Source organism: Chiloscyllium plagiosum, unplaced genomic scaffold, assembly GCF_037043375.1.
Source record: "Chiloscyllium plagiosum isolate Xiang-an unplaced genomic scaffold, Cpla_swu_hap1 HiC_scaffold_13, whole genome shotgun sequence".
Lineage (NCBI taxonomy): Eukaryota > Metazoa > Chordata > Chondrichthyes > Orectolobiformes > Hemiscylliidae > Chiloscyllium > Chiloscyllium plagiosum.
In genome coordinates this window covers 33,202,036-33,214,418 of record NW_028270151.1, presented here as the reverse complement: position 1 = coordinate 33,214,418, position 12,383 = coordinate 33,202,036, and the positions used below count along the sequence as shown (strand labels likewise).

Below are 12,383 nucleotides of genomic sequence, written 5' to 3'. Positions count from 1 at the left end.
TTAGCTACTTCTCTCTTTTACAAGTGAGAGAATAAAATCCAAATCCATAATTAGCCTCATGAGTTTTAGAAATTGTAATTTTCTAATGATACATCAACAGTCAATGTCCAGGAAATACTAATAAACAACATTTCCTTTGGCTTCAATCAACATCTTGTCAGCTAACATAAGAGCAAATGTTTAAACACGAAAGTTACAAATGTCTCAAAACAGGCATTTATTCATTCAATTATTAATTCAGCTACACTAAAGGAGTGCATATCATAATTCTTAGCAAACTTTCAGAGCTGGAACAATATGTTTTACTGTAAAGCTTTACACATACTCAATTATATACACTTTATATAAAGATAGCATTTTGGATATTTAGAGGAAACGTCTGGGATTTTTCATATGACCAAATTTGGCCCAAATGAGTTCATGCAGAGGGGATGTGAAGTCAAGCTTTGTGTCATTTACCAATTACAACTTGCAATTATTCGAACAATCTTCACACAGTAATAGGATCCTTTTCAAATTGGATGCTGAGTTTTGCATTTTACATTTTGTTTATTAATATTACTGTTAAATGGAAATTATTATTCTGATTTTTTATTTTGTGATGGATGAGCAATATCAAGGTGAACAAAATCCCTTTACTTTAAAGCCACACGAGCTGTCAAACTAATCTGTATGACCAGCTGAAATTATTTCTGCGATATCAATCAGAATGTCACATATTTTGGAAAAAGGTTTGACTTCTTCTAACTTGCTGGGATGCTCTTTGGAAAGTAAAATATTTTAGCAGCTCAAGGTGACAGCTGCTGACCTTGGAGAATGTTAATGGCAACGACCATTATGCTGACTAGTGACATCAGTCTTATACTCTTTGCGTGTGGCTTTATTAATATGAAGATTTGTAAATCTGTGCAACAAACTGTCCTGAAAACAGAAGACTGTGAATAATATGATGTGGGTTTGTCTCTACGATTCTCAACAGGGTAATATCATAGATCATAGAAATCATGAAATGATACAAGACAGAATTGTCTAACCTTACTGTTGGCTCTGTGGTCATGACATATTTACAGTTTAAAGAAAACTCAAAGTGCAAAGTGTATGGCAGGAGAAAGTCATGTCATTTCACACCTTCACATCTCATGCCTGACACATTTAAAAAGATTGGGACTCATGCTTAGGAAGTAATAATTGAATAAGTAGACTTAAAAGAACATAGGAAAAAGTACTTCATTTGCCTCATTGTCATAAAAATTCTCTGTAAGTTTGATGTACAATCAAAAGACAAACTATCAAATCATTATTTAAATCCGGACTAAAATCAGTAATGGGATGATTATTTCAGGATAAATACTTGATGAAAGAATTGTAGTTTACTTCTGTATTCTGAGTAGTAAAATGAATGTTACACATTTGCTGAGTAAATTAGTTTAAAAGAAGTAGGATTGGAGGTTTGCTAAGTATGGCTTTTTAAACACGACTCTCATTAAGGATGTAACTGATGGCTGGTGTTAACTTGTTTTCATTCATCTTCAAAGTCCAATTGTTGTTCTCCAAGGCGGAACTGGGATCGACTTTCTGTATATCTGTAAAAGATAAGGGGCTGCAGTGCTTGTTTATTTCAAGGTGGGATAAGCAAACTATTAATCTCTGAAGGACACTCAGAGGACAGAATCATAACTCCCCAAAATGGGGATGGGACAGTTGCAGTCATGTCAAAAGTTAAAATGTAAAAACACTGGAACAGAAGCTTGAGCACACTTTGAACCTGCCCACATGAAGGTGATTAATCTACTCATAATTTAAATGTTATAAAGACGTCTTTGTGCCTTAGTATTAACAGCCATGCTGTTTTAATTACTGTCAGCTGGGCTTCCTAGGCCTCTTGCAACTTGGCAGCTGCAAGAAGACAAGTAGGGTTGTCTTTACAGCATCGGTTATGGGACAGAAGGAACAGCAGTACTTCCTCCAGGCCCAAACTTCTACTCAGGAAGCCACTGACCTTGTCACAACAATCTATCTGCCCCCACTCTTGATCACCACTGAACTGTGCTCCCCAAACAGCATGAACAGCCCCTTCAATAAGGGCTCTTCCTGCAGATCAACATTAATCCCCTCCCAAATTTGGGGCTACTTCCGACATTCCAGACATTACCCCATCACAGAATTGAGACCAACCTTTGAAATCTAGCCTTCACCCCAGCCTGCAATCAGGACTGCTCACCATGATCTGGAACATCCCCACTTTTCAAATTAGCAGCTCCCCCTCCCGCCACTGAGAAATAATAAACCTCTGTCTCACGATCTTTGTCAGAACTTCAAAGCTGGTTTTGTAGGCCTTGAGCATGTGAAGCAGGTTTCCCTCCTGAAAGGCCTCCAGCCTGTTTATTTAAAGGAACCTTGCAATTAAATGCTACAGCACATTTTTCCTGGTTTCTTGACCTGAAAGCCACAAACACCTGGAACCCCAAACGTGAGATTTCTCTGCAAGTTAAAAGAAGATATTTTCCTCCCCGTGCTTATACATTCTAAAAGTGTCAGTTTTGTCTTGTTCTTGTACTCTGCTTTGAGTGTTGAGTGTTGCAGTGTGTGCCATTTTATGCATAAATTAAGGACCATGTCTTGCATTATCATTTGCACACTGGATGTTTTTCCTTTTAGTGATACTTCTGCCTATATCCCAATTATGATTCCCATTTTGTTTGACATTTTTGGAAACTGTGATGATAAAGGGGAATGAGTCAATATTTACTATTTCATTAAAGCTCTACAGCATTCATCCCAATTGAAGACCTGTAGTACCTGCAATGGTGATATTTGATGTTAAATATGTTGTTTTTTTCTAAAAGTAATGTGATCAAAAAGGAGCAATGGTGTAGAAATATTTCATTTGCAAATATGAACTTTCAGATTATACAATTTGGTATCATCATAAAAAATATAATTTTATTGTATAATGCCTTTGCTGAAGTTGTGTTAATAAAGAAAGCAATGTTGAATACATAAACATTACACAAATGACAAACAAGCTGACATCTGACAGTTTTGTAAAAATATTCTGTCCTGACCTTCATATATTGTTCATTTAATTGCTGATGGCAGTGGACGCACTGTAATTAGATAGATGTAGAGGCAAAAATGACCTACAGAAGCCTTTGGTTGTAAAATAAAGTTGCTAGACATTTCACATATGTTTGTGGTTAATTGGCCCAACACATCTGTGCAGGCTTTTTACTGGAACAATTGAAAATTAATTGCATTGCCTTGCTTTCTTCACTTAGCCTTACATTATTATCAGCATCAAATATTTATCCATGTTGCCCTTAAAATAAACCGCACTGAACTGGCACTGCTTTATCTATGTTGTTTCCTCAATTCTTTCCACATTTTCATATTAATTTTAAGTTGATATTCTCTTATCATTACTCTCCTCACTAAAGAAAATAGCTATACCTTCAATCACTATCTCAACATTCTTATAAGTTCAAAAACTTCAAATACTTTTCCTGCTACCTTTGCCCCATTAGAAGTAGTTGACATCTCAAGTCTATCTTTATAACAACTGCAGCATCATCACTTTGTGTAGTCTACATGGATTTAATAACATAAAACCCAGACTCCATACACAAATGTTGTGGCACTTTTGGTCTCTGTGGCTCGACTTATAAGACCCCACTTCCTTTGACCTCTTTTGGATCTTGATTGATCTGCATTTATTTTTTCAGAGAAATGTTATTTGAGGTTTCAGTTCTTTTCAACTATTCAGATCTCTGTGTTTTTCCATACAGGATCTACCTGCATTCCTTGTTCTGTGTACAAAAAGAACTTACTTCACACTAATTCGTAGAAAGTCACCTTACCACCTGATGGCTCATGTCACCAACAGAAGTCTTTCATAGTCCTTCTCAGGGTTAGTAAAGCTTTTACTTTTTAAGTAATCAACAAATATTGATATTGTATTGCTGATGTAAATTCAAATGATCCATATGCACCAAGAAAATTAATGGACTCAGCAATGATTCCTGGGAGATGTCACTATCCAAGCTGGGTAGCACCATTTACCTAAAAGCTTTCTGTCTGTCAAATTTATCCATACTACTAGGTTCTCTCTTTTACGATACCACTATGTTTTTCTAAAGAACTTCTTGTTATACACATGAGCAGCACCTTCTGACAATCCATAAACATTACATGTACTGAATTCCTGTTATCAATTTAATCAAAAACTTCTTAAAATAAATCAGATTTACACATTAATACTAACATTTGACTAACTCATGTGGTTCTAAGTCCTTTCTAATTTGATCTTGACATTCTCATAGCATTCTCATTATAAAGACTTCTTCAGTGGAATTTCTGATGCAGTGCACTAGAAAGCACTGGTTCATAATTGGAAGTTGCAGACACATTGGGAGTTCTGAGTTGAAAAATGGAAGCTTCCTGCTGGACACAACCTTATTCCTTCCAGAAACGTTTCACTGTGAATCACAATCTGCTTTTATTTTTCTATGGAAGAAGCCACAACTTTTAAAAATCTATTCTCGGAAAGTGATAAATTAGGTACTTGGAAGGGTATACCTGAAAAACATCTAAAAAGCTTGAAAAACCTATTTTAATGGAATTATATACGATTCTTGCATGAACCATAAAACACATTGACTGCTCGAACGTTTCTGATATCTTTGTACAAATTTCCCTTCTTTTTGAAGTGTGTGCCCATTTAAAATGAGTAGGAATGGCTATTATCCAACAGGGCGATTTCATGGCACTATTTGTTCGAATGGCTTCAGGCAAAAGAACATTCAGATTCTCTCAACACAGTCCCTGCTAAAACTACTAAAACACATATAGGAGAAGATATACAAAAATAGACTCTTAGAATATGAATATGTCTCATTAATAAGAAATTAAACCATAATCACAATTTTAAATGTGAGAATATTTTGATCTAACAGCTGTACACAGCTTTTCTGAGATAAAGTGACTTGTACTGGGATTCTGATATTTGATTGGTGCCTCTGAGCACAGACCTTGCGAACCTGAATGCTAATCTCAAGCGTCTTCATAGATTGTTGATACATGGCAAATTAAAAAAACACTGCATAAATTATGTCTTAAAATGCAGTTTGCCTTTTTTCCATAAATACCTTAAGTGGACTTAGATTGAAACATCAGTCACCAAGAAAATAAACTTTGGATTTACTTGAACATATTATTTTCTCATTTTTGTAAACCTTTGTAGAAAGAAAGGTTTAAGGCTCATTTGCAGTAGTAACTTGTTTTATTCTTTAAAACTAATCTTCCTGCCTTGGTCACAGAGTCCCATTCTGAGAAATCAAGCCAGAAATCTCAAACTCATGACCTGTATTAATGGCAGACGTCCTTTCAGATATCCTGCCATGCAGCGCAATGTTGTGACCATCATGGTGGAGAGGGACAAGTAGAATGTAAGTAGTACAGAAAATTATCAAGTTCAATTCAGTGCAGCCAACTTTCTGCTTTAATACCTAGAAAGATAAAAATGGATTTAAATCATGAGCTTTTAAAATATTGGAACTGTTCATTTTGGTCATTGCTTTTAAAACCTGGCCCAAAGTATTGTGGGGTACTGAAGTTTTGTTGGTCATTGTGACCTGAAGGCAAGAAAAATAACGATAAAACAGTAATTTAATAGTATGATTTTCAAAAAGGCTGATGTACCTCGCATTGCTGTTGTGGTAATTTCCTTTTTAGTAATCTTTTTACTTGTAATTCGATTTTCAGCTTCTATGTCAGCCTATAAATGCAAAAAATAGATTACCATCCACATGTGCTTATCAATGGAATAAAAGCATGGGTCTGGGAAACTACAGTGAGATTAGAAAAATGAAATCCTTGACTTTGAGAAGAGGTTCAATTTTGCAACAAGGTTTTAACAGCGGGATGAAAATCTCATTAGTGAGTGCCACAAGGCAAATTTGCATGCACTTGCATGTCATTTTACCAAATCTCAGCTATTTGTATATGCAAGTGCTTATTCTCTCATAAGGTGGAGAAAAACAAGATGATGGCAACAATTCCAGACATGAGAGTCAGAGCATGTACTTGGAGGCCCCAGCTGCAGCCACATGCTCTTCTGAGCCACCATATTGGGAAGCAATCCCCAACATCTCCAGGAACACTCTACCGGCAACGACCAGGTGCACCCGTCTATGGAGGTTGACATCGGACACGCCTCACCATATTATTATGGAACGTTCTGACTCACTGGGAATGCAATTCTTCATGTTTGTTTGCAGTTAGGAGAGCACCGACACCTTTCATTGCCATGCTCCATCAGGTCACTACATGCAGGAGCAGACACCCATCTCATGCATCGGAGGAGAGTGCATTCCAGAGATTTTCTCTTGCTATCTTAGCACTCACTTACGTGAATGCTCACAACAATTTTATTTTTCTGTGTCTTTGCCTTTTTTCACTTTACCACTCATTCAGAACTATACTCACTGTACTTAGAATCATAGAGTCATAGAGATGAAACAGGCCCTTAGGTCCAACTTGTCCACACCGATGAGATATCCCAAACCAATCTAGTCCCACCTGCCAGCAACCGGCCCATATCCCTCCAAACCCTTCCTATTCATATACCCAATGCAGTTTAATGCAGTCACAAAGCCAGGCAGCTTCTCGCATCTTCCAGCAGTGATCAGTCAAGGGGATGGACATGTTTTTGTACAGCTATTGTCAATGTCATAAATTGAATCAAGGGCCATGTCTCAAGTCTAAAGGAAGTAGTCCTCTGTTAAATAAATGGGGATTCTCATCAATGAGGGAGTCCCACCACAGTCAAGGTCAATCAAGGTCAGCATCCTATCTCAATCCGGGACTTAGATACAGTCAGTCAGCCACTTGGGTCAGTTATGGTCAGGGAACTTATTGTGTTGAGACCAGCATTAATTCCAGGCATTGCCTATTATTCTGTGCTATTGGAGAATGTTTCTATTCTCTTTTATCACAGAATAGCTCCTTTTTTATGTGAACCAGTTAAAAAGTCAGGGTGTTTGTTATTATTATAGAGGTATATAAGATACTAAGGGGGATTAATAAAGCAGACAGCAAGAGGATATTTCCTGTCATGAGGCAATCTTGAACAAGAGGACATTGAGGAAATAGGGTGGCAGATTAAAAACAGAGCTGCAGTGAAATTGCTCCTATCAATGGGGTCATGAATCTATGGGAATTCATGACTGCATAGTACAGTGGATGCTGGGACATTGAATAAATTTATGTGGGAGATAAATTGAATTTTAAATAGTAATGGTGTTGAAGGGCTATAGAGAGCAGACAGGGAAGTGAAGGTTGAGGCAGTGATGGGACCAGCTGTGATTGCTTTGACTGCCAGAGCAGTTTCGATGGTCTGAATTATCTACTTGTATTCAGATTCCTCATGTTCCTTTTGACATTCTTCTATTAGTGAATAAATTGGAGGCAGAGTAGAACTTACAGCAAATTATTATATTCAATAGAAAACAATAGAATAAATGTTTTTCATATCATAGGACGAATCCTGCCATATTTTGGCAAAGTGCCAATTTCGTCAGGTTTCACTCCCCAAAGCCTAGTGAGTTTTCTTATGCTGTCATCCCAAACTCAGCTCATTAACTACGTCACATTCCAGAAGTGCTTGCCACTTCTGGTATATCCCAGGATATACCAGCATCTGTGACACTGGTGCTAACTTGCATCCTGCAATATCTGTCAGATACACTTTAGACCAAAATTGTCAACTGGAACTTCTTTTGTCCTGAAGGCTTTGCCCTCAGAAAGTCTGGCAAGACATTTGATTTGCAGCAGCAAGTGTCTTTGGTAAGGTTTTCTAAGAAAGAATGAAGCAAAAATGAAGTTTGTCCCAAGAATTCACAATCATGAGGTTTTAAAGAGAAATTGGAGGTTCGCTTAGCCAAAAGCTAGTGGAAAGGTCTGAATAAAATTACATAACTTTGAGAAAAGCTGGAACATAGAGGAGAAATCAAAAGAATTTTTGAGGGCATTGGCATGTCGTTTGGGCTGGTCCCAAAGAAAAGGAATGAACTTTTTTGGAATAGGCGCAGGCTATCATAAGGAGTGAAGTCATGAGAATTTTAGTCTATGTATGATTGTGCTTTATTATACTTTTCAATGTAATGTGTAAAGAATTGCTTAAGACAGTGTTTATTTGATTGTAATTGGTTTAGTTCTTTCTCATTTAGTAAAATGTGCTTATTTTTACACCATAGTGACTTGTGATATAATTCTTTAGCTAATCATTGGGTGGCCAAATTTCTATTTAAATATGAACAATCTCCATCAGCCTCCACTTCAGGACTACTACCGATTTCAGAAAGTCCTATTTCATCTGGTCAACAGCTGCTTTACTGCCATTAGCTGACATGTTTGTTTCTCTGTCTACTGAGCTTAGGGTTTACCCCAAACAACTTAGGTGCTTTCAATTCCAACTCAAAACTCCTGCGGAAAAATCTCACAATATCTCAGAATTCCAATAATGTCTCCATCCTGGATTGCTTATCCTGATGGCAGCGGAGGTTGGTTGAGATGACCGGTAGGTTTATAGGTTAACAATAAGTTCAACATTAAGCCACTTAATTCTGGGATCTACTTGATTAGTCTTCTAATAAGTCAAGGCAATTGTTCCCAAACATATGTGGTCTGCATTTTTCCAAATAAAAAGGCCATCTGCCTTTATGTCTTTCACCCTCCTGTTTTTGACCTCATCATTGAATCCTTTGAAATGCCATATCGAAGGATATTTGACATAACATAATGTCCAACATTTTAATTACCTTGCCCATACAGATTTAATCTTCTAAAAATTAAATATCTCCTCAAAAACACTAATATGATCTGTGGACCTTGATGACTAAGATGCCATTATACTTTTTATTTCTTTCATCAATGTCTTTGGGAGTATGTAAATGCACATACTGAACAACACATGTGTAAGATTTCACTAACCTGTTGCGCATCTCTCTTTCTTGATGTTCGTTTCATTTCCAGTTTGTCAAGTGATCCAAGGTATCTTAAGGATTAGATCATAGAGTAACCAAGTAAATAGGAACATAGGAACAGGAGTAAGCCTTGACACCTCAAGCCTGCACTACATTCAATAACGTCATGGCTGATCTGTGGCTATCTATATGTACCTGCCTTGGGTCCAGATTCCTTGATACCCTTGCTTAATTAAAATTGCCTATCTCAAATTAAATTTAACATTTGAATTAACATTAACTGCCATTGGATATAGACAGTTCCAAACCTCCATGACTCTTTGCATGTACAAGTGCTTTCTAATATCTCTCCTGAATGACCTGGCCCTAATTCTTAATCTAGTTCTGGAATCTTCAACGAGTGGAAATAGTCTATCTTTATATCAACCTTGTCTTTCACTGTTACTGTCCTGAAGGTATTGATTAGATCACCCCTTAACCTCCTAAATTCTAGAGATTAAAGACCTAATTTGTCTAATCTCTCTTCATAAATTAATCATGAAGTCCAGGTATTATCCATGTAAATCTGTGATTAACTCCCTCAAGGCCAAACCATCCTTCCTAAGGTGCGGTGCCCAGATCTGCTATAGGTGGGGTTTATCTAGGGTTTTGTACATAGCATCTGCAACCCTATATGAAGGCCAGCATTCCGTTAGCCTTCTTGATTATTTTCTTCAAATGTGTGTGGTATTTTAAAGAGCTATGCACCTGAACCCCAAATCTTATTTGACATCCACTATTTAATGTTGTGCCTTCTAAACAAGGTCAATAGTTTCTTGATCCAAAATGGATATCCTCACACTTGCTTATATTAAAATCCATCCACCATAGACTTGTCAATTCACCTTTCATAGAATCCCCACAGTGTGGAAGCAGGCCAGTCAGCCCATTGACTCTACACTAACCCTGTAACAGCATCCCACCCAGACCCATTCCCTTTAACCCTGTATTTCCTGACCTGTTTCTTTCATAAAAACAGCCTATTATAACAATATCCTGTTATAATTTTATGCCATCATCAACACTTAATACAATGCTGTCCAATTATGTGTCATTAGCAAATTTGGATATTTGACTTTTTATTCATTATCCAAGTCGTTAATTAATATTGTGAATAATTGAGGCCCCAATATAGACACCATTAGTCACGTTGTGCCAATTTGAATACTTACCCGTTATTCCAATTTGAATACAGCCACGCAATCAATTTCCTATCCATCTCAGTAATTTGCCTTCAAATCCATGGGCTTCCACCTTAGTTAACAGTTTCTTGTGTGGGACTTTATCAAAGCCTTCTGGAAGCCTATACAAAATACATCTTTTGACCTACCTCTGCCCACCACCCTTGTCAACTCTTCAAAAACATCCCATGAGGTTTTTTAGGCATGACCTACCCTTCATGAATTCATGCTGATGCTCCCTGAATAATTGAAAATTTTCATGGTGATCACTTACTTGCTGGTAGACTCCAACAATTTCCCCACCACAGATGTCAGGCCAACTGGTCTATAATTCCCTCCTTTCCCTCTGTCACCATTCATAAAGAGTGGAGAGATGAACAAATTTATAATCCAAAGGTACAGTTCCTGCATCCAGGCAATTCTGAAAGATTATGGTTAGAGCATTGGCAATGTGCTCTCCAACCTTATTTAACATCCATGGATGGAAACCATTAAGTCCTGGTGAAGATTCGTTTTTTTCTTTCAGTTCCATTAATTTCTCCATTATTGATGATTTACTTAAGTTAATTTTATTTAGACCCTATCCCTCATCCTCTGTTGATTTCTTTGGGACTTCCAACAAGTTATCCTCCTTCCCTGCTTTGAATATTGAATTAAAATAATTGTTCAGCATGTCTGCCATTTCCCCTTGGTCATTGACAATATCTCCACTCTCAGCCTTCAGTGGGCTTCATACCCTTAAACAGCTGCTTTCCCTTTATGGAACTATAAAATTTCTTTATAATCATTTTTTGCCACTTTTATAAGTTGCTTTGTGGTTTTCTGTTGTTCTTTAATTTATCCCAGTTTTTTCAGGTTAGATCACACTGCTGGTACATCAATTGTGATCCACATTGTTCCACAACTTAATGAAATTGAAAACATTCAATCCCTATAATTTTTTGAATGCCAGTATGATTGCACATTCTTGTCCCTCCAATCCATTGATTTGTAGTTCCAATTCATGCGCTGTAATGCACTTGAATATAGAGAAACTCAAATAATAAGAGCAAACATATTTCTGGAAAAGTATAATATATACTTACAACTGAGAATGAGATTAGAGCTAATAGGAATAAATTTACATGCAGAATGATTAAATGCTCTTGCAAACATTACAATTCTGATTTTAACTTGGGAGAAGTATCCCAATCTGAGCAGTGCGTATGTTATGCCTTACTGCCAGCATGGCACACCTTTAGGAGACATGCTGATGATGTCATTCCCATATCATAGTTTGTGATGTAAAACTATAATGATCTCAGGATGGGGTTTCTGTGGCACAATGGTAGTGTTCTTACCTTTGCACCGGAGACTTGAGTTCAAATCCCACCTGTTTTAGAAGTGTACAATAATCCGAATAGATTAATCAGAAGACATCTGTAAAGGTCTCAGCCTCCACCTTCGCTGATGACCAACACACAGATTGGTGCAGCTTCCCCACTTGGGTCTTGAAGTAAAATGGCATCTTGATAGTTCCAAGATGCCTGAAACTCTCTTAAAAAGGTGCTCACATAAAATAATGATGCTGGAAGAGTTAAATGCTAAATTTTGTGGGACCAGATTCTCCTTGAAACTGAATTCGAAACAAGGTTACTTCTTTGTTCATCTAGCAGAACAATCCCAAGAGTCTATAACCTTTAGGACACGATTTAAATGATATTGTTTCTGAAAGTTACGTGTTGGATTCTCAGTTAGCCAAGGCATTTTCCAGCAGCAGGTGGACAGGATTATTCAAAATATGCCTGGCAATGTTTGCAAAGCTGATGATAGCAGTCATGGTAAGACAAAAGCAGAGCATGATCACAACTTTCACCTACTGATGAGAGCAATGCAATAAAATGGGTTGATATTTAGTGGTATGAATTGTCAGTAAGTGTCAACTAGATAAACATTCTCATGTCCATATAATCTACCTATGCAGTTGATCCCAATCCAGGAAACATTAAGGATGCTGAACAAATACTGCTCCTGCAGGATAAAGAGGATATAAGTTTTTTCAACGTTCCCTCATCAAACCTTCATGTGAAGTTGGGTATTTCTGCTGAGAGATTTGGTCAAGAAGGATGTATGGCAAGACACTCACCAAAATATCTTTGATTCTCTCAAGTTGGTTCTGTCACCAAAATCCTATTTATTGCAA

General features: G+C 37.1%; 1 protein-coding gene across 1 annotated transcript in view; it reads right to left on the bottom strand.

Annotated features, from left to right (window-relative positions):
* Window positions 1–212: 212 nt before the first annotated feature.
* Window positions 213–12,383, bottom strand: part of LOC148148294 (palmitoyltransferase ZDHHC19-like) — a 48,882-nt gene continuing 36,711 nt past the window's right edge. The window contains exons 7-9 of the mRNA XM_087993239.1: window positions 8,989–9,052; window positions 5,698–5,773; window positions 213–1,583 (exon numbers count right to left, since the gene is read on the bottom strand). Of these exons, the coding sequence (XP_087849365.1) occupies window positions 1,468–1,583; window positions 5,698–5,773; window positions 8,989–9,052 (256 nt within the window). The 3' untranslated portion in view covers window positions 213–1,467. The remainder of the gene's footprint in view (window positions 1,584–5,697; window positions 5,774–8,988; window positions 9,053–12,383) is intronic.